A 26,544-nucleotide genomic window follows, 5' to 3' on the forward strand; every position below is an offset into this window, starting at 1 on the left:
TTGCTACATGCATTCATTCGTAGAGCCCTTCTTGTCGCGCTTGGAATTCAACTCTCATAGAGCGTTGTGACGAGAGTCAGAGTGGGGACGGCTGTACAATTCCATATTCATCTCTGCCATTGACGAATTTATCGAGATGCTTCACAGTGCCGTCTCGTGCTTTGTTCGCATGTACTAAACCGAGGCAACCCCTACACATAGTCCCTCCAAACTCGATCTGGTACAGAGACCCTTCATCCTTGACAGAGAATGCTTCTGGAGAAGGCCCTTGATATAGCGCTCATGGTGGCGACCGTTCACGGGTTAGACGGCCAGACCCTTGTGAGAAATACAGCGTCGCCATAGCCTGGCAAGAGGCCAAGCGCAATTTTGAAGGATGGAAACAACGGAAGAATGTGATGCGACACAAATCAGCCATGGTTTTTGAATGCGCCCTGAAACCGCGGGTCAGGAACCAGGCTGGAAGATGGCCCGTTACCTAGACCATGCGTGCGCCAGATATGGGTGAATCCTGTGCCACGAGGGCTCATCGCAAATCAGTAAGCTCCAGGGCGTACTCCGTACAAGTCACCAGCCGTCTTGAGTGTTGACAGCCAGCAAAGATACCGACCGTCTGAGCATTTTCCCAATCGTCGGCATGGTATTTTTTACGTGCATTTGCGATTTCTTGTTTGCGACGGGGCCTAGCTGAATCAAAGATGATTGCGATTTGAACATTCGAAATCGGACGAACTTATTCATCGCTAGCCCATATTAGTTATCCACGGTACCAATGCCGCACTACTCCGTACATCGGGGCCTCCTGGTCGCTTATATCATCGTAGCAAGCACTGACCAACTGGCGAAGTAAGCGATCCAACGCCGTTTGGAGAATAATGGAGCTCATGTTTCATTGCGCTTGTCTTTGAGAGACAGACCTTCAAGGCGCAACTCACACTTGCCAACGTAGAATAGACGGTGACGGAGCATTATTCATCAGGCAAACCGTACCGGCTCTTGCGACCTGAACACATTATTTTGTCCAACAGAGGCTTTTCCACAGCCGCTCCCACAGCCGCCAGCCATGTTTGGGCAGCAGACATGGTCCCCACCACACTCACCACACTCTCAAGGCATATTGACTCCGCTTGTCACTCGAATCCCTGCCAGCCAGGCAAACGGGCGGCTCTGATGAGGTGGGCAAAAGGTCTTCGATTGGCTCCGGATAGCTCTCCATCTTGGATGGAAGGGGAAGCATATGGCTCGCAAAACGTTGTTTGCTCCGATTCCCCCTCCTGTTATCTTCTCGGTGTCAGAAAGTTGAGGGGAAAGATGAAGTGACAAACTTACTATGAGGTTGGACACGGCCAGTTGGTATCCATCCATGTCCACGATGGGCGAGGTCAACTAGCCCATGGTGCGGTGAGCTCGGAAATGCGACTATGCAGCAGGCCAAGGCAACACAACCAAGCGACATGCATGGCATTTACAGGCTATGTTGCAGAGGAACCAGTCGTTCTCTGCGTTGTTCCACTGTACCTACAGTGCTTTACGCTTTACGGAGTACCCTTGCTGCACCCTTTTCAAGGTTGCCAATCCGTACAGGCTCCACGGGCTGAGAGCGTGCTTGAATGTAAAACTCCAACGTGAATATTCCGTACAGCGGGAGACTAATCAGGGAACGGCCATCCAACTGCAAGAGTTGATAATCTCACCTGTATCGCCGAGCCAGGGGCCCAGTGGCGTATTGCGTTGCCCTCTGGGTGGCCAGCAAGGAAGTCTTGGATATTTGTTGAGCTTGACTACTAGTGATCTGTGGCAAGTGCGTCTGTGGATGTATGGCTGGGGTTGAGTCACCAGACCTGGGATGAGTGGGACCACTTAAGCCAGCAGCATCTCAGTATTAGAAGGGTGCTTCGAGCTAGAGGCTCTTGAATGAGTGCGTGTAGTTATGATGTATGCTTGTTGAACCTGGTTTTGGTGTGGTATGTGCCTGTTCCTGGTTGCCTGCTCGGAACCGTTGACTGCAGAAACAGCTCAAGGGTGTTCCTTGAGCTCCTTGCCTGGTGTTGTTGGTTTTTCGTGTCGGTGACCTTGACTGAAGCGGCCACTCGGTTCAAAGCAAGGCCCCCCGCTAATTCCCATCGGCACGCTGGCAAAGTGGTTATTATCGAGGAGAGGGTCCGCATATTGTATCGGCTTCCCGCGATGGAGACACAGGTCGGGAACGGAGAATTTGCACGTAGAAATTCGGCATCTTCACAGATATGCGAGAAATACAGGAGGGATTGTACGAGATACGTTGGGACTGTCCAGCTGGGACCAAGACGTGCAAGAATATGTACGTAGGGACGGAGGCGCATTGGATCGCAAGTAGGCACTGGAGCTCGAGGCTTGTGGCAGTGCGTACCTTTCAGGTCAAACCACGAAGCAGGTGCGACTGGAGACCAGTCGGGAGACTGGGTTACGGTAGGAGTTTCGCGGAAGGTACGCTACGCCACAGCACACCATTGTGCCTGCCTGTTTGCCCACCACCATCCCATGGGCCACCACGGGCGACGGCGGGTGACCATGGGCTCGCATGGCCAATGGCCTACGACCCAGGCCCAGGATCGACGGATGGGCTGGCAAATCCCACCCTCTTGTCTTCTCCTCATATGTACAGTTCACACACATTCATTCCGATCCGGGGACGGGTGGAAAGCTGGAGGGCAGGAACGGGGACGGTAATTGGCATTGGATGGCCAGGTATCAAGTAGGTGCAGGTCGGGTAAGATGAGACTAACTGGAGTTTGAGTTTGGAGCTCCAGTACTTGAGGCGGAGGCACAGCGACTCGACGGACAGATCTGCCGTGCATTTTTCATGTCATGTTAAACGGCTCGCGGCGGTTTCGTACTCGAACATGCCGTAGCCAGAGTAAACGGTCATTATTAGCAAGAGACACAACATTGTTGGCGCCAAAGCCGCCGTGTGTTTCAATGGACGTTGACGGTACGGAGTAGACAGTCGACCTCGGCGCCAACGAGTCGTTCGCTGTTCGGCGGCAAGGCCAGCCAGCTTGGAGCCTGGGACGTTTCATCAGGCCCGACTGCGCATGTGGCCCCAGCCTGTTCCAACGGTCTGGCGCCAGGCGCCCAGCGGCCAGGCCTCTACTTGACGTTTTTACTGGGCAATGGCTATTCCACAGAAGGCCTGACCAGCACTAAGTTCACCTTCTCAGGGAGTTTCGCCGCTGCTGGACAGTTGTTCTAGGTGTCCCAAAACCCTCCCCCCCTCTCCGAGAACTCGCTACTGGCCCTGTCCCCCAACTCGGTACGCCCATGCGGCGGCGACAAAATCGTTCGACTTCGCCAGCCAACTCCTCTTTTCCTCAAGCACACATTCTTCCGTCTTGGCCGCCATCAACAACCATCCAAGCAACTCCTGGTATCTGTGGTAAGTCCCATCGTCTCTACCGTCATGCGCGATCACCGTCTGGCCTCAATTTCAAGTATCCAAATCCGTCTTGCCGCGGAGGCGCTGCGCATGTGCAGTACTCAGGGCCCCGGTTCCCCCAGCCTGAGGTAGTTGGCCAGCTTGGGCGGTGGGAGCCTCCGTCGACTTGTCTTTCACACTGATGAATGCCTTTGCCCGTCCCCTTTGCTAATCGTCCCAAACCACTATTTAGGCACTATCCCTATCGTCGTCGCAACTTGCCCAGCAGTCATCGCAGCCGCCGCGCAAGTCCGGAGTCAACGACCGAGTTGGCGCTTACCGCCCACGGCCTTGACGGCGGTGTTGTCCCTGGCTTGTCCTCAAAGAAGCACACTTTCGACGAGGGAGTAGCCGACACGACAATCATACAATCCAAATCAAGTCGCAAACAGGAGATTGTTGGGGGCCTCATTGAGCGACTCCTTTCTTTACTCTCGTCTGGCGCCTGGCTGCGTCAACCCACACCCTCGCTCTGCCTCTGCCACAGGCTAAAGCCAAAACCCGCACCAGCCGGACTGCCTCACGCAATCAAGCAACATTACCGCCTCGATCGTCCGGTCGCTTCGCCCGATAATTACATCTACACAAAACTGTAAACAAAGGAAAATTAATTTGGCGCCATGGCTTCCATGTCGCCCATCAATACCTCTGTGCCTGTGTCGGGAGACTCGTCCAATGGGGGCAGTGTCTCGCCAAGGCAGAGTGCAACTCCCAAGAATGTCGCATTTGAGCTTCTCTTCTTGGAATCGCCTCAGTACCGGGCGCGCTTGCCCATGCGAGTGCAGATCTACCCACATGACACTACAGACTCAATAGTCACAACCGTCAAGAACTTTTACGGCTTGTACTCTGGTCCCACAGGCTCCAAAGGCGTCAGTTTCGAGGACGAGCACGGAAACACGCTCATTGCTCGATATGAGAACTTCCGAAACAACATGGTTGTCTACGTTCGAGTAATTGAGGAGTCTCCTGCTGCCTCGACTGGCTATAGCCAACATGCATTCCACCAACAGTCCATTGGTGCTGCAGAGTCCTATTATGAGCAGGACAACTACCAGCCTCAACAGATGCATGCTCCGTGCTATGCTCAGGATGTCGCCCGGCCCGGGTCTACAGCCTCACGGAGGCGCAGCCCGTCTCCGAGTGGTAGTCGTGGCCGGAGGAGCGATTCTACAGGCACAAATGAAAAGCAAGGGCGGTCTAGATCTGCCAAGGATCGTAGAGCCTTCAACCACGCACACTCCGATGCTTATAGTGACAGCATGAACGGGTACAGCAGTGGAGATGGCGCCCCCAGCAGCACTTCTGGCAAGAGCAAGGAGCAGCTTGGGACTACGGATATTAGTGTCGAGAATATTGTCGAAGGTGGCCGTCGCAAACGAGCCAAGTTTGAGAGTTCGGTAAGGAATGCCTCCAGCAACGCAGTGCCACGGCCACGCCTGGCTATCAGTCCTTGTACACAGGAGAGTCCTTTTTGCTAATCTTGCAATTCCGTATAGGAATTGCCCTTGTTTGCACCACCCCAGATGCCAGCGGCAACCTCCAATCCTTCGGTTTCGCCCGCTCGCCGTGCGGAGCACCAGCGCCCGTCGCTTCCCTTTGTGCATCCTGGGCAACATCCATTTGCAAACCCCCGGCCGATGCAATCTCCTCAAAGCTATAACAATGTTCAGCCTAGCATGTATGCTACGCCTGCGCATGGCCATCGTTCCCGCGACAGCATCGGATACGCCAGCAACGGCAGTGGTGTAGGCTCTGGAATGGGAATCCTGCCCACACCCGACCCCACAGTTGGGAGTTGCATGTCTGAGGAAGACAAGGATGTCGCCATTCAACTCATGCGACTAGGCGACATGTCCAATATTTCTCACGGTCGCACGTCGGCATCAACGCTGGATGATACCTTTAGCGGCCGGGCTGACGCCGCGTCGTCCACTGGAGCCACTAGTGATGGCGAGAGTGATAGCGAGGACGAGTTGCCGGTGTCGCGCCGGCAAAGACTGGATGCCTCTGGAACTGCCAGGCTAATCTATCCGTCTACTGAAACAGGTTTCAACCCTGCTGCTACTGAGGCTCCTGATGCCAGCGGCGATGACGCTGTATATGAAGACGGCACTTCTGGAGCGCATGCAGGCAGCCGCAAGCCCATCCAGGCAAAGAGCAAGCCGGCAGTTACCAAGCAACGTCCCACCCCTTCTGTATCAAAGGCATCATCGGTCCAAAAGGCTCCCAAAGCTCCCCGCCCCGTCAACAGCATCAAGACGAAGAAACTGCCTGCTACTGCTACAGTCCCCGGCCCAATGTCTCCTGCCTCAACCACTCACTCAAGGAAACCATCGGTTGCATCGGTTGGACAGATTCCCCAGCCTGGCGAGGACGAACAGCCTGATCTCTCCACCAAGCCTCGCTGCCAACGTTGCCGCAAGAGCAAGAAGGGATGCGATCGTCAGCGTCCGTGCGGACGATGCCGAGATGCGGGACTTTCTGCTGATCAGTGCATCAGCGAGGACGAAGGCAACGGCCGCAAAGGGCGATATGGTCGCCATATGGGCGTGCCGATCAAGAAGGATGAAGTCACGACTCCGCTGCAGCCTGCTCTGTTGCCGGCGGCTCCCATCACGACAGCTGCAATGACGGCTGACAAGGTCAAGAAGCGCAAGAGGTAGTGTTGTCGTGAGCCGCGAACGCTTTTCCACAACATGAGTTGTCGAGCGCGACCATGTTGCGATCTCGATACGTTTGTATAACAACCTGAGCATTACAGCCTGGCTTACCTCTGTTAAGAAGACGCGCGCGATAGGAGCGCAAAAGCGGTTCCCTTGTTTCTCTTAGATTCTCCCTACAGTCCTTACTGGACTTGCAACAACCAAACGGCGGGCAGAATGGTGTGTTTTATTCTGGAATCATGGTGGGCCTTGTCTCTACTTTTTGGAGCAGGAAATCGCCGGGACAAGGGGACAAATTGATGCGCAGAGCATTTTACTGCTGTCCTTTGACTGGATTTCTTCCGGGAACGGCACCCCCAACATTTATGACTCTCAGGGGGGAGGATGTAATTATGACGGTCGAATCTTTTTGCAAGACCATTACGCTCCTTCATTGGCGTTAGGAAAGAGGATTTGTTGGAGTTTGAGTTTCTCTTTTCTCTTTTCTTGTTTTCTTTTCCTCGGCAGAAAATGGATTTCTGTATTGTTTACGTCGGCCATTTTACTTATTTTGTTTCTTGCATCACTCGTGTGTGATTACTTATTCTTTTTTTCGGCTGGCTGCGCAGACGAAAAGAATTCTGCGGATAAAGTGCCGGGGCAAGGAGACGAGAAGAAGACCAAAAAAAAGCCAACAGAATGGTGCGATTGGAAATAATATTGATCCAGCTACACCGCATGTTTTGATGTACGCGTTGTGTGCAACCAAAGATTGAGAGCGCCCAGGTCTCATGCGCTTGCCCTCAACATTTGCGAGGAAACGGGCTTGGGGAATAAGAGGGGACTACGGACAAGGGCAACACGCGGAGGCCAGTTGTTTTTTGTTATTTTTTTGCTTTCGATTTTGTGGCCCTTGTTCTATTTTATCTGGCGAGGATGGACTGCGATGTTGCACAGGGTTCAGGTCAGCAGGGAAGGTTTTTGGCCGTTTTGTGCGTGTGGCTTTTTTGACATGTTGATTTTCTTCGTTGCGTTTTATCGCGTCTCTCTCTCTCTCTCTCTCTCTTTTTTTTTTTTCTTTTCTTTTTTTTATATGATTTTTAGTGAATTTGCGACCGTGTTAGTTTCGGCCGGGATGGGAAGGAAATGTTGGGGATAGCAAAAAGGGGTAGCAGCGCACATGCGAATTGATTTTGATTGTTCAGTTCCGTCCTGGCCCTCTTGCGACTCGAGACTTCAAATGTTGTGGACGGGAATTGGCCTGGGCGCCAAAGGAGCCAATTGTCGTGACTTGGCTGCGACAGCAAAAACAACAACAACGTGAAACCACAAGCGCCCGACTGGCACACGTGCTCGCGCGCCGCGGCGGGAAAAGAAGAAAAAGTAGGCCATGCGGTTCAACCCGCTCGCGCGCCTGCACTGGCCACTGCTCCTTGGCGAATTCTGCCAAGGAGGCTGTTTTTCTATACTCGGCGCAAAATCGCGGTGCGCAACTCGGCGCATATCGCAAATTCATCGCATCTTGAATGGAGTTTGGACGCGCTATTCCTTGACGGGTCTAGCGTGGACTTTTTCGGGAAAAGCCGTTGCAGGGGTCGTCAGAGCACCAGGGAAATAAACCGATTGGCTGGTGTGACAGACACGTGACTTTTCACGGGAAGGGCTTCTGCTGGGGAGATGCCTGATTTGAAAATTTTGACGTCATTGGTTGGCAGATGGTACCCCGCCATTTACCTGCTGCGGGGTTTTCTAGGTTTCGTGCGCAGCTCAAGGAGGATTGGGCGCGGGTTATTTTTTTTTTTGGGTGAGGCTGCTTTTTACTGTGGAAAATGGTTGCCGTTTTCTACATGCCCAACTTGGGGCAGCGAGTGGGAAGAGACTAGGTTGGGCTGGAGGGCTGGGTGCAAAAGGGCCTAGAACCGGTGTTTTGAAGACTGGCGCATGAAAGACGGTCCGCTGGAAAGGGGGGGGGGGATTTGCGGCGCGGGGACCAGCGAAAAAGTGCCTTGCCCTTGCCGACGGTGGTGGCGGTGTCCGGTAGTCGGGGCGGGGATAGGCCGCCGGTAATAAGACGGGGTTGGTTTTTCTTCGCGGCTCGAAGGAGAACTATTCCATGTAGGGCTACCCTACAGCCCTATCGACCCCCTTGGGTGGAAACGTTTGCTCTGGCACTGCTTCTTTCCCCTTTGCAGTCGGCTTCAGTTGGCATCTCTTTCTCCCATGATCCCATGCCGGCTTCTGCACCGGCTGCCGACATCCACGTAGGTGGACTTGCCTGCAGGGAAAATTTTCCCATCCTCGCTCGGGTGGAGTCCGGTGTGTACGGTCGACTTGTGTTGGATGGGCAGCGCAACACCAAACACCCATCTACCCCGGACGCCACTGCGGCGACGCAGAGCGATAAGACGTCGGCGGAGGCGATGCCTCGCCCTGCCAGCCTGTGTGCTGTGTTGGCGGTACGTAATGAGGACGTACGGGCCGGTGTGTTGACCCCACAGACTCGGCCGCTTTCAAAGTATCACGAGACCGTGGCGTCTGGGGTTGAGGAAATAGGCCATGGCTCCTTTGTACACGAACTTGGTTGGGAGCGTGTAAGTCGGCCACGGGAGCCGTCACGGTTCACCACCACTGTCTACCGCCCCCCCCGTCATGCATCGCCTGCTCGCCTGCCTGAGAACACTGTGCTACCTTCGGACCGGACGTGTTTCTGTTGCGTGAGAGCTGCGGTTGTCCGATTTCGCCTGCTGGCTACCTCACATCGGGTTGCTGGCGGCGTGGGAATGCAGGTGCGCCAAGGAATGTCATCACCCTCGAGGCTGGGAGGTGGATGCGACGCGCAGAGATGGTACATGGTCGAGACTCGAGAGTGACCGCCGTATGCACGGGGGAAAACTTTTCCCCTGGGCCATCACCCGAGAGTTGGCGTTTGGATGGCCCGAGTAGTTGACTGCCTGATCGGCCATGCTCTCCCTATAGACTGAAACAAAAAGTATAAGTAGTAGGTGGCGGACCAAAGAGTAAATATATCTGACCAGAGACGATCAGAAACAACAAAGCCGACATTTCTGCTTCAAGTTGAGTACTGTGTTTTCTCGCCCTCCTGGTCAAGTTGCCCCTTTTCTCTAGCCCTGATCCCAAGTCCATCTCCTTGGTGGAAAGACCCATGGACTCGTCAAAGGCCGTCGATATCGAGAAACAAGTCTGCACTGTCCAAGAGGTACACCTCATGGATGATATCAAAACATCTCCTCAGTCGTCCTGCTTGGCCACGGCTCCCATTACCCGCGAGCCTCATTCGCCAGCCCCCAGCCCAACCCCTGACCCTGATGCATCACTTGAACACGATTTCGTTCCCCCAGATGGTGGATGGCGAGCCTGGTCTCAAGTTCTTGCCGCCCATCTCGTCAATGCAATGTCGTGGGGATATGCCGCCTCATTCGGCGTGTACCAACTCTACTATGTCGACACCCTTGGTCTGCCCTCCGCCAAAGTCTCATGGATCGGCTCTTGCCAGGTGTTTCTGACCTTTGGTACCTGCGCCTTTTCCGGCCGTCTTGCCGACGCCGGGTACGCTCGAGAAACAGTCATATTAGGCTCCTTCTTCGCCGTGCTGGGCTCTTACATGACGAGCTTTTGCTCAGAGTATTGGCAGATATTCCTCGCCCAGGGAGTGTGTACCGGGCTAGGCCTGGGAACCATCTTTGCGCCAGCTATATCCGTGGCAAGCTCATATTTCAAGAAGAACAGATCCCTGGCGCTGTCTTTTGCGGCTGGAGGCACCTCGCTGGGAGGCCTTGTGTTTCCTTCCACGGTGCAATACTTGATCCCCCGCATAGGGTTCCGATGGGCTGCCCGATGTGCGGCGCTTATTGCTCTTACTATTTGCGGTGGCGCGTGTGCTCTGTTGAGGCCATGTATCCCTGGCCGAAGGGCAGGTCGTCTGATCGAGTGGGCGGCCTTCAAGGAGCTTCCGTACTCGTTGTTTGCCGCTGCGTCGTTTCTGAATTTCTATGGCATCTACTTTGGGCAATTCTATGTAAGCACACGTACACACATGGGCATACTGTTTTCCCCCAAAACCCACTTCTGAGCCTTCGGAACAGAGAGAATGGACAGTTAAACTTACTAATGTTGCTACAGATCAACAGCTTCGCCCGCAACATTGTTGGATTTTCGTCCCTCGAATCCGTCAACCTGCTCCTCCTGAGCAACGCCGTGGGCATTCCTATTAGACCTATGGTGGGATACCTGGCAGATAATTATTTCGGCCCAATTAATGTCTTTATTGTGGCCACTGCCTTTGTAGGTATCATGCTGTTTGCTTGGGTTGGCATCTCGACGCGCACAAGCATGTACGTCTTCAGCGCCTGCTTTGGAGTGACTATCGGCACTAACCAGGGCATATTTGTCCCTTGTTTGGCGAGCCTGACGAAAGACCCCCAGAAGATGGGAATTCGGTTTGGCATGGTTGAGACTCTCTGCTCCTTTGCCACGCTCGCAGGCCCTCCCACCGCCGGAGCCATCATTGATCGCTCGGGGGGCGAGTATGTTTCGGCCCAGATTTGGGGAGGCTCGGTCATGCTAGCTGCCTCTCTTCTTGTTGTGGCATCTCGAATCGCTGCGACAGGATGGAAGTGGAAAGTCACAATTTAAAAAGACACAAGGAAGCAGCCTTTTCTTTTAAAAAGTTGATATAAAAACATCGTGATTCTGAGTCTAAAGAATGCTTGGGATATGGGGAACCCAAGAGTTTCAAAGTCAGGATATGACGGCCAGGAAATAACCTAGTACACAATTGACGTACACAGATGGGAAAGAGTTCTCGCATAGCATATTAATAATACGTAGCATTTAATACACACTCTTATAGTATGAATATAGATGGATATAATTTTTTGCAAATACATGTCCCACCGTTTCTGTACGTGATAAAACCCGGACAACGTCCTAGTAGTCCGTGAACCATGAGTAGTCGTGATAAACACAAGTAAAGATGGGAATCTGAGTGCCGTCCTGTCATGTAGAATTGTGCTTATCAACTAGGTCCCTATTGGTCAAGAGACGCGTCAATGCCAAGCGGTGGGAGGGTGCGTCATCACAGCATACGGAAACTTGACTCAGCTCCCCTTGAAGTCTCCCGGGGGTGATAGATGGTGACACCCAGGCGAATACCCTACCCCCCCCTCTACCGGCAAAGAAGCCAAGTAAAGGATTTGATGAAGATGTTACGCTTGCACGATACTCGCATCATGCTTGTCATATCACTTGACTAATGAGCGAAACAATGCTCTCCCTTAAAAAAAGATTTGGCGATTACCCATGACGAGCAATTTGGTAATTCATGTCGCAACAACCAAGTGTACAACTGCAAAAAAGGTATTCAGGCGTTAACATTCCCCTCTCTGGGGAAATAGAGCTATGTATAATGTCTGGCATGTGGTTCAGATGTCTTCTATGTGGGACTCGGCACTTGTAGAGCTGCAGAGTCTTGAGCATCTCCAGGGCTTGGTGACGGCCGATAATCAACGTTCGCAATGCCACAGAGTTCCCTTCCTTCCATGTGCCCCAGCAACATCTTACAGATGAAGGGACGAGGACTTTCGAGGTGGTTCGTGGACTATACGGAGTACCAAGGACCTCAGTGGATTGGGCTGTTTTCATTGTTAGCCTTCGTCTGTTTGTAGAAACCAAGGAGATACATGGGTATTACTTCAGTTTCGTATTCACATTTATTCAGACTTACATTATAAAGGGTCCCGCACTTTTTGCGTAGCACTATAAATAACTATTTGACTTAGCAGCCCGCCGCCATATTAGTGGCTTGTGACGAGCCTCGTAGATAGAACACGCAGGCCAGTGCTGGCATGGCTGGTGGCAGACTGTTGTAGCCGGTCCAGGTATATGACTCGACATTGCATTATCGGGGATAGCTATTCTAGAAGATGCCGCAAGTTTCACCAACGGGGTCGACAGACACTCTTGATTGGCCGTGAATAGAGGCGTCGTCAGCCATGTTCCCAATACAATTTCACGACTGAGGGCCGTTGTGAGTGGTTTCTCAGTCTCAAGACGGTATCGAATAGTTTGATGTCGAGGCACATTTAATGCACCCGCGTTAAATTTGGCTGTTGCCAAGGCGTCAGTGCCACGCTATCTGTCCTTGGATTAGGCCTTCGAATGGTGCGCGGGCTGGTTCGTCTCGAGTTGCAAGACGTGCGTTATCGGCAGTAGCGTGGATCGATCTCCCGAAGCTCGAATTTTAAGTGCTGGCGAGCGGGATTTTTTTGGTCTCGCCGACCGTTGATGTACATAGATATGCTGGTTTTGAACGTCCTTCAACGTGGGACGCCGGCCATCCCACTCGGAAACGCATAATGGCGAAGCCACCGAAACCAATTAGATTATGTTTGAGATAATTCCGGATTGAGATGAGATGATCCGTGGGTTGGCCTGGTTCTCATGGTAACCTTGGCAGCTTTTCGCGCCCAGAAGACTTGATAAAGCGCACCCAATGATACGCGCGGTCGATGTGTGAATTGGAGTCGAGAGGCCGTGCAACGAATGTGTGATGGAATTGGTCTGTTGTCCAAGCAATGTCACGTCGACGCTGGATCAACTCGCCGCTGCAAAAGCCCGGTCATTGATTGACAAACGCACGTGTCGGCATTTCTGTCCTGTCACCACCCGCCTGCCGGAAGATCTCTGCAAGCTAGAGACAAAATCGATGTCTGAGCTGCCTGTGCGGTTGACAATTCCGCATGTTTGGACGGCGCACTGGCAGAGTATCCTGTCAGATGGCGCTCTCGGTCTTGGCCAATCTTGATCTTCCGAGGGGACGAACCCCACAATAGATGGGAACTCAATGCAAGGCCCGGCTTGTGGCTTGGCGGACTCCGGGACAATTCGCGAGGCGCAACTACCACGAGTAAACATGAGAATGCGCCGCAGAATAGGCGTAGCTGGTGACGGCGGACTGGACTGGAGGCATCAACCCACTTACAGAGTCTGGATTCTTGGAATATCCAGCTTGGACGCTCGACTCTGCGTCGAACAAACAACTGAAGGCGAGGAATGACGACCAAGTTGGCAATTGCACCGGTTCTGTCCTACCCATAGGCGCGGTGTTGTGTCATGACCCCGAAACGCCACGGGACATGCATTACAGCCTCGGCGGTGACTCGAGTCGCGCGGATGTAACCTGGGTCAGCGAGATCAGACAGCCCTGTCCTAGTTGTGTTGGCGCCGGCGTGTCTCACTTCCTTTGACTTTGATAATACGGAGATTGCGGACTGTTGAAAGCTCTTGGAGGCTTCCGCATGAGAAAGGCGTCTTCTACCAGACATTTCGTCGTCCTGACCTCATCAATTGATGGTGCTTATGTGATGTCAAGTAGTTGCCTGAAAAGGGCAAGTCGCATTGGCCAGTGCCTGTTGCTCCTTCCACCGGCTTCAAAGCATGTCTGGTTTGCATGTTCCCAAGTGCCCCCCCAGGTGCCTCGACACGTGAGGAGTCCGACTGAATCAAAACGCCCTTCATGTCGATTTCGCGAATCTTTGTTGCCCCTACGACTCATCCCATGCGGCAGATGCAGCGGCAGCTTCCGGCCACCTAGGGATGAAGTGGCTAATTCTTTGCATGGTGCCCGGGATTTTGTCGAACTCACTGATACCCGAGCGCCAACTATCCCAGCGCGCCAATGCGGCCAAGTTGGCGCCGCAACTCGTCAATGGCGTTACAGTGGTCGACACTTAAGCTTCCGCCACCAAAGCTCGGTCAATCGATCATTTGCCCTTGCCTCTAGCGCTTCCGGTTGGCGATAGGTTCCTGGACACCAATTTGGGGGTCCAAGGGACAAACTTAACTCGATGGTGTACTCTGAACCCGTTGAAGTTCCAAAATGCACAATGATCAGCCGCACGAGTTGGCGGAAGTCTCACCCCTGCATCGAAACAACGTGGAACATACTGGCAACACTCTTCGAGACTGGAGAAACTTTGCTGAGCGGCCAAGGTCAACTACCTAGGTACCTTCTGGAATTGCCGTGTCCCGAGACATTCTCAAGGGCCAGTCACAATGGCTGCTTGAGACTTTGGCAGGGGACCAGGTGGGCGCCGATGGGCATGCCTCGTGTTATTATGTATTGCATACATAATACTCTGTACTCCATAGCGTGAACTGCTCGGCGGGCTCGCTCTTTTTGCTAGGTGCGCTCATCCCCAACTACCTACCTAGGTACCTATTTATTGTGTTTAAACTCTCTCCATATATACCCAAGTACTAATCTGGGGCAGAACATATCTACCTACTGTATGTACAATACATATACAGTAGTACATATATTGTAATAAAGCCTCAACTGATAGCCAGGTACCCGGTGGGGCGTGAGCGCGCCTAGCAAAAACGAGCGAGTCCGCAGAGCATAATTCACTCCATAGCGAACGATGGCTTGCTTCAGGAACGACCAGTAAGGAGGGCCTGTCCACTCGTCTTCACCCCGGTCACCATTCAGCCGTATGCATCATTTCGATCTTGACGGCTCGGGAGTTCCGTTGTTACCAGAATGCCCAGCATGACTCGAAGGCAGGCTCTTGTCAAATATTGATTTTCGCCTCCTTGAAATATTTCACAGAGAGGGCGTAATCTGCTTCGATTGGACTAGAGTTCCCCTGCATAAGAGCAATTTCGCCCTTGGTTAATGGGCGGCTGCGGCGTTCTGCCACAGGGTTAAGGATGTCTCTTTGGAGAGGCTGCACTTGACGTACAAAAAAGCTGACTCAATGGTAGAATCCAGGGAGGGCGACAGCAGCATGAAGTTGCGCCTTCTTTAAAACTATTAGGCCTTGCGTTTGATTCGTCACAACAGAAGTCTTTGCTATGCATCCCTGTATGTATATGCTCTGTTTCATTTCCGCAATGTACATGCTAGCCCTTCCCGAATGCGGAGCACAGACTGAGATAGATCGGGTCCTTTACTTACCATCCACGCAGGTCCACTTGGAGTGCTGCAGATACGGCCTTGTCTTTCAAGTTGCCCCGTCTCCCTAGACAAGTGCTACTAGCTAGGAACACCAAGGCCCAACCACAGCTTCTGCATGGCTGCATGGGATATGGTATTGACGGGACCGGATAGATAGCCTTGGCCTACCAGCCGCCCTCCAAAGTCTCCGTTGAAGTTGTAGGTGTTGCTACCACCCTGCTGGCTGTCCCCTGTTGGGTCCGGGTTGCGACACCTTTCTTAAATGGAGGGCTGTCGCCGCGCGCCACTTCATGGGTGTTGAATATTGGACGTTTGCGTTTTCTTCTTACTTTTTGGTTGTTTGCTTTTCTTGGATACCCCGTCCTTCCATGCATAGATCTTGTGAGAAAGCTAGTACACCACACCTTGACTCTCTTTGCGACTTGTAGCGCATTTTCTGGGACGCTGTATATAGCAAGCGGCGTTCACTTGCTTGCCCGTCGAAAATTACCCTGCGGCCTTAACTTTGACTTGTCCAACTGGACTCGTACCTCGATTCGACGAGACAAAACGACCGGGTCATGATCAGCAGTTGGGCCTTGTAGAAAGAAAGCCGTAGCGCCGCAACAGCCATGGCCGACGAGACGACAGTCGACCTGACGGAGTATAATGGAGGTTCACTAATCGCGGCATGTACGGTCTTGTTGATTACGAGCTGGTTTGCCGTTGGACTACGATCCTATACAAGAGTGTTTTTGATGAAGAGTTACCAAGCAGACGACTGGCTTATGCTGGCAGCGCAGGTTAGTCTCAAAACGCGAGGGCAAGTCTGGTGTGGTTGGGACAAATTTCTCTAACTCATCTCCTAATGCAGGTGCTCTTCACCGTGACGTGCGCCTTTACTCTCGAAGGTGTACGACGGGGACTGGGCAAGCACAATGCCGCAGTTCCTAATGAAGATGATCGGGTGGCTGCTCTTATGGTAAGCGGATTCCTCATCGTCGCCCATGTCGCATTTTTCTCATGGCGGCTAATTCGCGTGACTTGACAGTGGCAAGCTTTGACCATTGCGATTTATATCATCGACATGATGCTTATTAAACTCAGTATTGGCGTATTTTTGTTACGGCTGGCCACGAAAAAGCTTTACATTTGGATAATTCGAGGATCCTTGGTCATTGTCACCCTCTGGAGTTTGGGCATCTTCATATGGGATATCTTTCAATGCACGCCAGTGGCGAAGCAATGGGACTTTAGGATCACGACAGGTCACTGTGCCGGGCCGGATGAGATCATTTCAGCAGCTTATGCTCTTAGTGTCATGACAGTTCTATCGGACTGGTTCTTCGTGAGTCCGGCAGCTAGTCATGATTCCGCTTCTCAAGAGTGCGGTATTCTAACTGTACATATACAGGCACTCATTCCTATTCCCATGCTTTGGGGTGTCAAGATGACCAAACAAGCCAAGGCCACAGTCATTGTCATTCTTGGTCTCGGTGTCTTGTATGTCTTTGCTTTCGTTCCTCTGCATTTCCTTCACCTTGCATGGTGCTAATTCAATCTCTAGCGCCAGTATCGCCACACTCATCAGGCTCAAATTCCTAGCGGGTCTCGAAATGACTGACGATTTCATGTGTATGTTGTGGCTGCTCTCCCTACTCCCCCCTTTTCATTTTCCTCTGACGGAAGACATGAAACCTGGGCTAATACCCACGCAGTCTCAGTTACAGACGCCATGATATGGAGTCTGGTGGAACCAGGTGTCGCCATTATCGCATCCAGCCTGGCAACTATCCGGCCTCTCCTCCGGGCCCTGAAAATTCGAGGCTTCCTATCGACCGACAAGTACCCCAGCAGCGGCATTTCAGGAGCAGCACGCTATGGACGTGGAAGCCGGAATACCCGCGGGTCCATGCCGGGCCAAGGCCCGAACGACGTGTCTCTCCACAGCGTGACCAAAAAGAGCGAAATCCGACCCAAATATGTCGGTTTCACCATTGACGAATCTCACGAAGAGATCCCAACGGGTAGTCAGAATAGTGGCGACGTGCCCAGCGACGCCAAGAGCGAAATTTTTGTCATTGAAGGCGCCGAAAATTCGCCCACGTTGAGCACGCATGATTTGCGGCCGGTGGACGAGCTTGCTGATTTGGAGTCCCACGGACGGGAATACCAGTTAAAAAAGGGATGGGGCGTTCAATAGACAATTGCAGTTCTTTTTTTTCTTCTATAAAATGCACAGTATACTTTGGGAATCGGACAGACATTTCATGTACTCTACTATACTGACTGTTGAAGCGTCCCGGCCGGATAGAATAGGATAGGATAGCTGGAGTTTGGGGTTCTGCCTACGGGCTTTTTTTTTCAGGTGAATTCGGGCATGAGATACGCCTTAAAAGAGTAATAGATACACTATTTCCATCCGATCAACACCAAATACCTTTGGCCAAAGTAGAAACCTGATATGAGACGTTGTGGATTATTCAAGATCCAACAGCCACATGTCGTACATATGTACTATATCTGAAACACACATTCCGGCAGGGTCCCTCCACCTTTCCCTCCAGAGACATTCCCGCAGCCCGTATTCACCATGTCATCCCATTTTCGCAAAACAGCCTGAACAATTTCAAGGCGCAGTGTGGAGAAAACCATGCTATCCCGTCGTCATGTTAATTTTTTTCCTTCTTCTTTTCTTTTCTTTTTTTTTTGTGGCCATCTTTGCCGACCTTACTTTTGATCTGGATGGTTCTTGACATGGTCGTCTCGTGGCTGGGGCATGGATCCTACCCTTGCTCCGGGGTGATTGGTGATTTGCATGAGATCCTGGGACCTGGAAATGCGACGGCAACATGCGTCTTTTTACCCTTTCTGGCACTTGGCACTCTTGCGTGCCTTTTTTTTATTATAACTGGATTTCTAGGGCTTCTACCTACTCCACGGAAGCTTCTCAAGCGCAAGGTTTTTGCGGCAAAGTAAAACACAAGCCAGGACCCTGTTCATGCGCGTCCCCCCCCTCTCACGGCCCCATGTTCCGCTCCTATCACATTCGAGTTTGGGTAGCTGAGATGGGTCCCGTTCATGCAAGCCTGTCGAGTAGCGCTCAGGGGCGGTTACGTGACGGAGGAGAATACCCAAAAAAGAGATGAGTGTCCTGGTGAAGAAAGAAGGCTTCTGGATGCCAGGCTCGAAGACCAGAGGCTTCCAAACCGGTTATCCGGCCGGGTTGGGCTGGGTCCGTTGGACCGCCGTGGTGCTGCTAGCGGGGGTTTCAAAGTTGATGGATAGGAATTATTAGAGTTTCTGGATCTTGATCTTGATTCACAACCTCTGGTTAAACTGACTGTGTGTCTGGTGTGGGACGTGTGATTGAAGGTTTGCGGCTTGTTGCGATTGGCTCCTTGGGAATCGTTGCTTGCATATTGACTTGGTGACACAGCTTCCGCTGACTTATACGACGGAAAGGGACCAAGGAAGCTCACATGCGTCAATGAAGCCCGGTGAAATGCGGGTGCCGTGCAAAAAATGAATAGTTGGGGAAGGATGGGTTGTGCCCATTTCGGCCAGACCTTGCTCCTTGTGTTGACTTGCATGAACCTGAACCAGAAACTTGTGTAATGTGGGCCTCAAGGCAAGGGACATTCCAAAACGGGCATCTGGTTCTTTCTCCTTGTCTTTCTGCCCAGTTCTCATGCCGTGAGTAACTCCTGAGGTGCAACGTTCCAGTCCTCTTCTTCGCTCCATATAGGAGCGAGGACGAACCGTCCCATAATCTTACCCATGCCAACACCATCCCCGCCTACAACGCCTTGTTGTGGCTTTTCGTCATTTTCTTCGACAATAACCGCCGTTGTTAAGAAGTTCATACCCGCTGCTGGACTCATCTCTAGTGTTATACCGCCCCAGTCAAGCTCTACCTTGCCTGACTTGCGAACGTTGAGTTTGCCAATCATGCCCCCATGAGATAAAAATTGGGAGCGGAAGCCCTCTGTCTCGTGCTCGTCACCAACGTCGTCGTCGTCTGCGTCTCTGCCAGAATCATCCTGGGTCAAGTCGACCGCGGCGTCGTCAGCGCTTGGAGTGTCCATGATATTGATATCATCGCCTTCTGCCTTGACTTTGGTCTTGCGTCGAGGCTGTCCTACTTCCCTCAAAGGAGGGATCAGTGGTGGAAATTGGAACAGATATAGACGTCCGTCTTTGTTAGATGGCCCCTCAGTTCGTGTTTCTCCCGCTTCGTCTGTGACTGTGATGGCCCCGAGTTCACCGGCTAGTAGATCCAAGTCTGTTTGAATGGCTCTCTCCTCGGGGTCTTTTGGTAGCTCCTTCTTGGGCTTCGTAGCCGGAGTTGCCTGCTTCTCTTCATCGGCTGACGCAACCTCAATCGCTGTGTCAAGATCCATCGGGTCTTCAGTATCTGGCTCCTTCTTGATCAATACCTTCTTTCCATCTGTCTCCCACACGCCCTCTTCTGGTTGATCCATGGGTGGCAAGTTGCCAGACCCATCTCCATCAACCCATAAACTTTCTTCTTCTCCAGTAGCATTTTCGGCGGCTTCAAGCTCCGCCGTTGTGGCCACAATGACTCCTTGTTCTTTGTGTTCTCGTCGGTATATACCCATGGGCATTGTGACGGCAGTACGACCGCTCAGCGCTGCCATCATTGCCTCATCGTCGCTATCGAGCTCGTCCTCTGGTGTCATGACGTGAAGTTTGTCTGCATTTATTCTTGCCTCGCGCATTCGAACATCGGCTTCTGCAAATCCTTTGCCCTTCGATTCGGATTTTCCTCTGCCGCCATAAAAGCCTCCTCCTGCAGCAGCGCCGCTACCGCCACCAAACCACCCACCGCCTGCTGAACCACCTGCATTCATCATTAGAATTGAGCGACGTGTGTTTTTTGAATGTCACTGGCGACATACCAGCTCCGGAAAAGCCGCTAGAGAACGGGCCACTGGCAGTGGAAGCTCCTCTGCCTCCCCTGGCACCCATTGCATCGCCTCGACTCCTCTTGCTTCGATTTCGTGAGCGACCACGTGCCCTCCTCTCAGCGGCTGCTCTTTCATGGGCTTTCCGCTCCTCTTCTCGGGCTAGCTTGTCTCTATCCGCTTCATCTCTCCGTAGGATCTTTGGCTTGAGTCGCCCTCCCGTAGTCGTACGAGCTCCAGCAGCTGTGCCTCCTCGGCGCGTAGAGATTCTAGTTGTGCTCGAAGATGAGGCTACTGCTTCGTCCAATGTTGCGGGAGTCGCTGTTGTGGGCTCATTCGACGCTCCGCTGTTGTCGGGTGCTTCGCTTTCCTCTGGCGGAGCAGCTCGCCCACCAGCAGACGTGGCGCTTCCGCGACGGATCCCTCTGCCTGCCGCCCTACCTCGTACCATTTTGATGATCGCGTACTGAGGCGGGCAGTGCGAAATGGGTTGTGTTATTGAGACATAAAAATGATGTCAATGGACAATCCTTTGCGGTCTTGACAAGCTCCAGAAAATTTGGGCGGTGGGCAAATCTTCATGGTGGGGGACGATATTCTGCCATGTCCCCCACTGTCAACGTCCATCTCAACGTGGGGCAGCCTCAGCCAACGCATCTTGGTTCACTCCGTACTCCGTACACTGCCATTGATTCCTAATCTACGTCTTTGGGTTTTGGGGGTAATTGCAGGACCCTCGACTTGTGTTGCGAACAAAAATAGGGCTTGCCTGTGTGGCCTGCCAAACCTGCCGGATCAATAGTTGGCAGGATTGGCATCGCTAGAAACACGCATCGGCTTGGCTGAGCTCAATCTTATCACATGGGGTATCTTTGCTATAGAGTACATCGTAACAAGATAATATGTCATCGTACACACATCAGCGCTTCCTCACCAAAGTGGGCATATATGCTCCCTTCCTTGGCCAACATGGATCCAATCCATCCCCGGCCCGACTCAACTGTTGGCGTTCCAAACTTGACGACAACGCAACCCCGCACACGAGCAGCGGACCATAAGACACCTTCTCTAGCTTCACTTTCAATCCTTCTCGCTCTCCATCGTTCGAAATCTGTCATCCTCTTTGCCTCGTCCTCACGGTCTTGCTCTGTGCGGAAGTCACGGGACCCTAGTCGCGGGAGAGCGTCGAACTCGGTAAGGAAGAATGACCCCAACTCCTCCATAGCGTGGCCTCGTAGAATCAAGGTGCCAAATAAGCTCATTTTGTGCATTGTGCCGCGAAGTTGTTGCTCAATGGCTTGTGTTCCTTGTTGAGAAAGTATAACCGTGTCCCTTACCAAGAGACGATCTCGCCCACCTTGCTCAGCTCGAAACCAAACTTCATTCCGACCTGTCCAACTTGTGAAGCTCCAATTTTCTCCTCGCGCAGTTCGACCTGCTGTTACCCAGTCTAGTAGACATAGAGATGACCCCGGGGAGAGATGAAATAGTTGAGTTTGCGTATAAACACTGTCTTCAAACGGTTGGACAGGATCTGGTAGCAGACACACAGCGGCCCCCTTGTCCACCTGGACAGTCAAAAGCTGACTGGTGACGACATCTGGAGACGGTGATTTGAAAATCTTGGTGTGACCTTGTGTGACAAGACTGAGATTGGCGCCAGGCTGGACATGAATGGAGAGATTGACTGAATCCCCTGCGACCAAACCGCCCCCATATGACAGAAGGAAGACCAGGACACTTTTTTGGCCACCACTGGGCGAAGTCGGAGAGATCAGTTTCAATGGATACTGATACGAGATAGACTCGAGTCCATTGCCTCCCCCCGGAAGTATCTTGGCGTTGATTCGGCCCTCACCGGGCACCGAAGATGACTTTGGAAACGGCAGGCTCCATGCCTGGATCATGGCCTCATGCGTGGGCAATGACTGAAGCTCTTGGCTGATCCTATTCCTGCAGCGGCCAGCCCCGTAGAATCAATGGATTTGACATGGGAGAAAGTGGTAGAACCTGCCAACGGGTTGATTTAGCTGGTTTCTTGTGCTCCGGACATGGTGTTGAACGCCACAACTTTTTGGTTGCTCGTCGCCCGTTTTGGCCGAGGTGCGGAATGGAATTGGCCGATAAAACGAGGAGAGGAGCTCGACGGGACTCTGAGCAGGCTGGGAGTTTGTCCCCAAGTACGGAGTACAGTGTACCTGGGTGGGTGCCCCGTGCCTGTGCTCTGTGATTGGAGACTACAGGAAGCCGAGGCCACCAAGCCACAGATAAGCCACAGCTCAGGAGAGAAGGCGGCAATCTCATTGGCCGAAGGGGCATAATCGCCGGTGTTTTGCCATGAGACAAGTTGAGCCTGCCCACTTGCCAAAATAACCGGTCGACCCCAGCTCGAGAGCCGCTCCACGCCAACGCGCGCCTTGATCGCCAAAATCATCAGTCGCGATTCAGGGTTGCCAACCGCCCACCGCCCACCGCCCACCTCTAATCTTGGGTTTTTGCAAATGCTTTCCGAGTAAACCATCGCCTGCAATTGCGACGACACATCATGGACGCAAATGCCAGTGCCAGCGCAACCCCCGAACCGGATGCGGATTCGCGTCGCCGCTCCGGACGCGTCGTTAAGTTGCCGGCCAAGTACGCGCCGGAGCCCACCAACACCGCTGCGCCGAAGCGCAAGAGAGGTGCACAGGATGGAGAGGAAGTGGACGATGAGGAGGTGGACTCGGAGGAGGACGTGAGTGACGAGGACGATGCCAGCGACGAAGAACACCCCGCTCCTAGATCGCGAAAGGCAGGCGGCCGCAGCAAGAAGCCTTCGAGCAAAAAGCCCAAGATCAATGGAGCACAGCCGTCGGGACCGGCCCAAGTTTCTCGAATACCCAGCCGGCCCAAAAAGACCGTCCGCATTGAAGCGGGAGAGAAGGGGACAGGCCTCTTTGGTAGGTTGACAAGAGCCTCCTATCCCCTGAAGCGTCTATTTATCTTCAATACTAACCATTTCCTACAGCCGATGTATTTGGCTCTGGAGACGCTTCCGACAGTGTCGCGAAACAATGGCTAGAAAAATATAAAGAAGATGACGCGTCGGCATTAGCTGACCTTATCAACTGTATTCTTCAATGTGCCGGCTGCGATCTGGAAGTTACGACTGATGATATACGCGACCCTGAGAATATCCCCAACAGACTGGTTGATCTACAGAATGTGTACCAAGAGGTTTGGCAAAGCCGTGATTCCGTTTGCCAATGCCACTGTACTAACCTTTGCACAGCAACAAATTACCGACTACCCTTTAATATCAAGAGCAAAGGGTACAAAGTCATTCCGCGACATGTTGGTGGGTTTCTTTCACTCTTTGATTAGTCTACTCCACGAGACGGATATGCTTTACAAGAATACGGATCTGATGGACAACTTGCATGCGTGGCTGGCAAGTATGTCGTCGTCGTCTCTGCGACCTTTCCGCCACACAGCAACCACGATATCCCTAGCCGTTCAAACAGGTCTGGTCCTCATAGCAAGCGTACTCGACCGGAGAATAGCAAACATAGATCAGCAGCTGGCGGCTGCCAAGAGAAGCAGGAACAAAACCAAGGCTTCAGAAGTGCAACGCAGCTTGAATGAGGCAAATGGGTATCGCAAAATTTGCAGCGACGGCATTCAGTCCTTTTTTGACACAGTGTTTGTCCACCGATACCGCGATGTGGACCCCAAGATTCGAGCAGAATGTGTCGATGCGTTGGGTGCATGGATTTGGGATCTTCCGACCGTGTTCATGGAGCCTGGCTATCTTCGCTACCTCGGCTGGATGCTTTCAGATACGAATGCTACAACTCGCCAGGAGGTGCTGAAACAGCTTCTCAAGGTGTTCAGGCGCGATACTCAGCAGCTGGGACACTTTATCGATAGATTTCGACCGCGCTTAATCGAAATGGCAACACTCGACTCTGAAGTTTCTGTGCGGGTGACGGCAATCTCCGTCATCGATACGCTACGATCTGCAGCGCTCTTGGAACCAAGCGAGATTGACGCCATTGCCAAGCTCATCTTTGACACCGAAATACGAATTCGCAAGGCTGTTGTCAATTTCTTTGTTGCTTGTATCGACGACGTTTATGAAGGCAAGCTGGAAGAGATTGGCGGCGCTGATGTTTTGGAAGAGTTGGATGACGTAGAGGAGGATGAATACGAATCCCCACGAAAAGAGTGGATTAATATCAAGTGTCTAGCAGAGATGCTGGCCATTTACGACGCTCAAATCGAGGAATCGCATCAGAATGGTGTTTCATCAAGCTTAGATGCTGCCACAGAGCTGCTAGATGGCTCGAACCCGGATACCAGAATCTCTCTTGCAGCCCAGGTGTTGTATGACAAAGTACCTGAGGTCACTAGATGGGAAATGATTTCGGGCTACCTTCTCTTTGACCACACCACAAGTGCTAAGTCAAAGTCGAGATCAAAATCCAAGGCCACTTCTCCAGAAGCGGCCTTTAAGAAGGCTATTGCGCCAAATTCAGAGGAGGAGTCTATCCTTCTTGATGTCTTGAGCTCAGCCGTCAAGTCTAGTCTCACCCTGACTAGCGACCATGACAAGGGCAGGAGAAAGCTGGGCCGATCAGAGGCGGCTGAGGCTCAAGAGGAAGTTGCTCTCGAATTGACCACAGTAATCCCCAAGCTGCTGAACAAGTTTGGCGCAGAGCCTGAGACGGCAGCAATTGTGTTACGACTCGAGCGATTCTTAAGTCTGGACACTTTCCAACAGCTGCGTCAGGACTCCAGCAAGTACGAAAGGCTGCTCGATGAGATAAGCACCCAATTCAACAGACACGATGATAAGAGAGTCTTGTCCGAGGCCACCGCTGCTCTCTTACATGCTCGCCAGTACGAGGAGCTTGAGGAACTAACAGACAGCAGGCTGTCCCTGTTATGGGACAATGCTATCGATGCGCTCCGCAACTTTGACAAGTCTTGCGAGCTGTCCGTTCGTGGTAATCTACCCTTGGAAGCATTGCGCAACTTGTCTACCATCTTGATGAAGATCAGTAAGCTTGCAAGCATATCTGACTGTGTCGACGCCATTGAAGCAAAGTCCAAGTCCAAGGACTCCTCTACATCACCTGTCATTGATATTCTGAGCCATATTGTCCACCGCGGCAAATACGAGCCACAGGAGGACGAGATTGATGACTTGGAGGACGAAGTAGTCACATTTGCCATCAAGACATGCCAGTTCTACCTTATGTGGAAGGCTAGAAGTATCGCCAAGCTCCTGGCGGCCGGCACAAGCTTGTCGGACGCAGCCTTGGATACACTCTCCGTTCTGCGGCAATCCTACCGAAGACACCTCATCGAAACCTTCTCATCCCGCGCTGCCATTGACCAGCTCCGCCTCTTTTCCACCGGCAGTCTCTGCGACCTCCATCTCACGTTCGCCACCCTCCGTCCCGCCATCAAAAACTTCCACCCTTCATCTGCAGCAGCCGCTGGCCGAGGTGATAAGCTCAAAGTTCTCCTCCAAGACATCGAGCCTGGCCTCGTCCCTGAACTCATCTCCATCTTCGAGGGGGCAGAGCGTCAGTACGCTAAAAGGTCCAAAAAGGACAAGTTGCTCAACGATCCCGCTGAAGATGAAGATCCCATGGCCGACGACGAAGAGCTCGACGAAGACGACGAAGACGAAGACCTGTCCAAGGAGGAACGCTACGCTGCCGAACTCAAGGCTGAAAGAGCCTTTTGTGAGCTCACTGGCAAATACGTCCTCGCCCTATCCGCCGGTCTCATCGAAGACCGCGGCTCACAAGCTGCTAAGCTCCGTCGCAGAATTCTCCGCAACGAAACAAAGCTCGGCCACAACTTCAAAGAAATCGTCGCCCATCTGGATGAGGAGAAGATAGCTAGACGGCATAAGAAGGCTACCAAGCAGCCTGCCAAGTCGGACAAACCAGGCCTGAGCCTGGAAGTCGTGGACGACGACGACCACGTTTTTGATGACGTCGAGCCGGAGGAGGGCTCGCGAGAGGATTTACGAAGGAGAGAGCTACTGGAGGATGAGCCTATCGACGAGGGCGAGGATAACGAAGGCGGGCATAATGACGCGGATGACGATGGATTAGGCGACTAGAAACATCTATTAAGCAAATGGGTTACGAAAAAGGACTGGAGGATGGTCTGCTTTGCAAGCTTATCTCATGTCGGCACTTGATCTGGATTTTTTTTTGTTTTAATTCCTTTTCTGGAACTTGATTTCTTGCTTGTTGTTATTTGTGCCCATTTTATACGTGTCTTGCGTAGGGAGGGTTGGGGAGGCGAAATGGGCAGAGCGTACGACTGGGTGATGGAAAGTGGGCGAGGTGTGTTATGAAGCGACTTGGGCAAAAAATTTTTTTTTTTATTTTTTTGCCCGGCGTTTTTTTTATGACTAGGTACATAATATTCAGATCGGCCACGTTTTTCCGTTTGTACTACTTTATGGGCTGAAACTGTAAGATTTGTGATGTAAAGGTTCCTCCTGTTGGGTTGTTTTGGTATTGGAGCAATCTAATGGATGAAATGTGCATAATA

The 26,544-nt window shown here is 52.3% G+C and overlaps 6 protein-coding genes across 6 annotated transcripts; 4 read left to right on the forward strand and 2 right to left on the reverse strand.

The window, feature by feature from the left end:
• Nucleotides 1–4,074: 4,074 nt before the first annotated feature.
• G6M90_00g096780 (uncharacterized protein) lies at nt 4,075–6,120 on the forward strand (the record flags this gene model as incomplete). Its single annotated transcript, XM_014691172.1, has 2 exons — nt 4,075–4,854; nt 4,954–6,120. The coding sequence occupies 2 exons, from the start codon at nt 4,075–4,077 to the stop codon at nt 6,118–6,120; spliced, it is 1,947 nt and encodes a 648-aa protein (XP_014546658.1).
• Nucleotides 6,121–9,262: 3,142 nt separating this feature from the next.
• On the forward strand, nt 9,263–10,752 carry apdF_5 (Aspyridones efflux protein apdF; the record flags this gene model as incomplete). Its single annotated transcript, XM_014691171.1, has 2 exons — nt 9,263–10,135; nt 10,240–10,752. 2 exons carry the CDS (start codon nt 9,263–9,265, stop codon nt 10,750–10,752), a joined length of 1,386 nt encoding a protein of 461 aa, XP_014546657.1.
• Nucleotides 10,753–15,687: 4,935 nt separating this feature from the next.
• On the forward strand, nt 15,688–17,258 carry G6M90_00g096800 (uncharacterized protein; the record flags this gene model as incomplete). Its single annotated transcript, XM_014691170.1, has 6 exons — nt 15,688–15,858; nt 15,930–16,037; nt 16,107–16,403; nt 16,470–16,558; nt 16,623–16,690; nt 16,774–17,258. The coding sequence occupies 6 exons, from the start codon at nt 15,688–15,690 to the stop codon at nt 17,256–17,258; spliced, it is 1,218 nt and encodes a 405-aa protein (XP_014546656.1).
• A 1,486-nt stretch (nt 17,259–18,744) lies between these two features.
• G6M90_00g096810 (uncharacterized protein) lies at nt 18,745–20,434 on the reverse strand (the record flags this gene model as incomplete). Its single annotated transcript, XM_014691169.1, has 2 exons — nt 18,745–19,919; nt 19,978–20,434. 2 exons carry the CDS (start codon nt 20,432–20,434, stop codon nt 18,745–18,747), a joined length of 1,632 nt encoding a protein of 543 aa, XP_014546655.1.
• Nucleotides 20,435–20,888: 454 nt separating this feature from the next.
• G6M90_00g096820 (uncharacterized protein) lies at nt 20,889–21,890 on the reverse strand (the record flags this gene model as incomplete). The annotated part of the gene is made up of 1 exon (XM_014691168.1): nt 20,889–21,890. One exon carries the CDS (start codon nt 21,888–21,890, stop codon nt 20,889–20,891), a length of 1,002 nt encoding a protein of 333 aa, XP_014546654.1.
• A 638-nt stretch (nt 21,891–22,528) lies between these two features.
• Nucleotides 22,529–26,104, forward strand: psc3 (Cohesin subunit psc3; the record flags this gene model as incomplete). The annotated part of the gene is made up of 3 exons (XM_014691167.1): nt 22,529–22,922; nt 22,991–23,199; nt 23,255–26,104. 3 exons carry the CDS (start codon nt 22,529–22,531, stop codon nt 26,102–26,104), a joined length of 3,453 nt encoding a protein of 1,150 aa, XP_014546653.1.
• Nucleotides 26,105–26,544: the final 440 nt, after the last annotated feature.

This window comes from Metarhizium brunneum, chromosome 6 (assembly GCF_013426205.1).
Source record: "Metarhizium brunneum chromosome 6, complete sequence".
Classification (NCBI taxonomy): Eukaryota; Fungi; Ascomycota; class Sordariomycetes; order Hypocreales; family Clavicipitaceae; genus Metarhizium; species Metarhizium brunneum.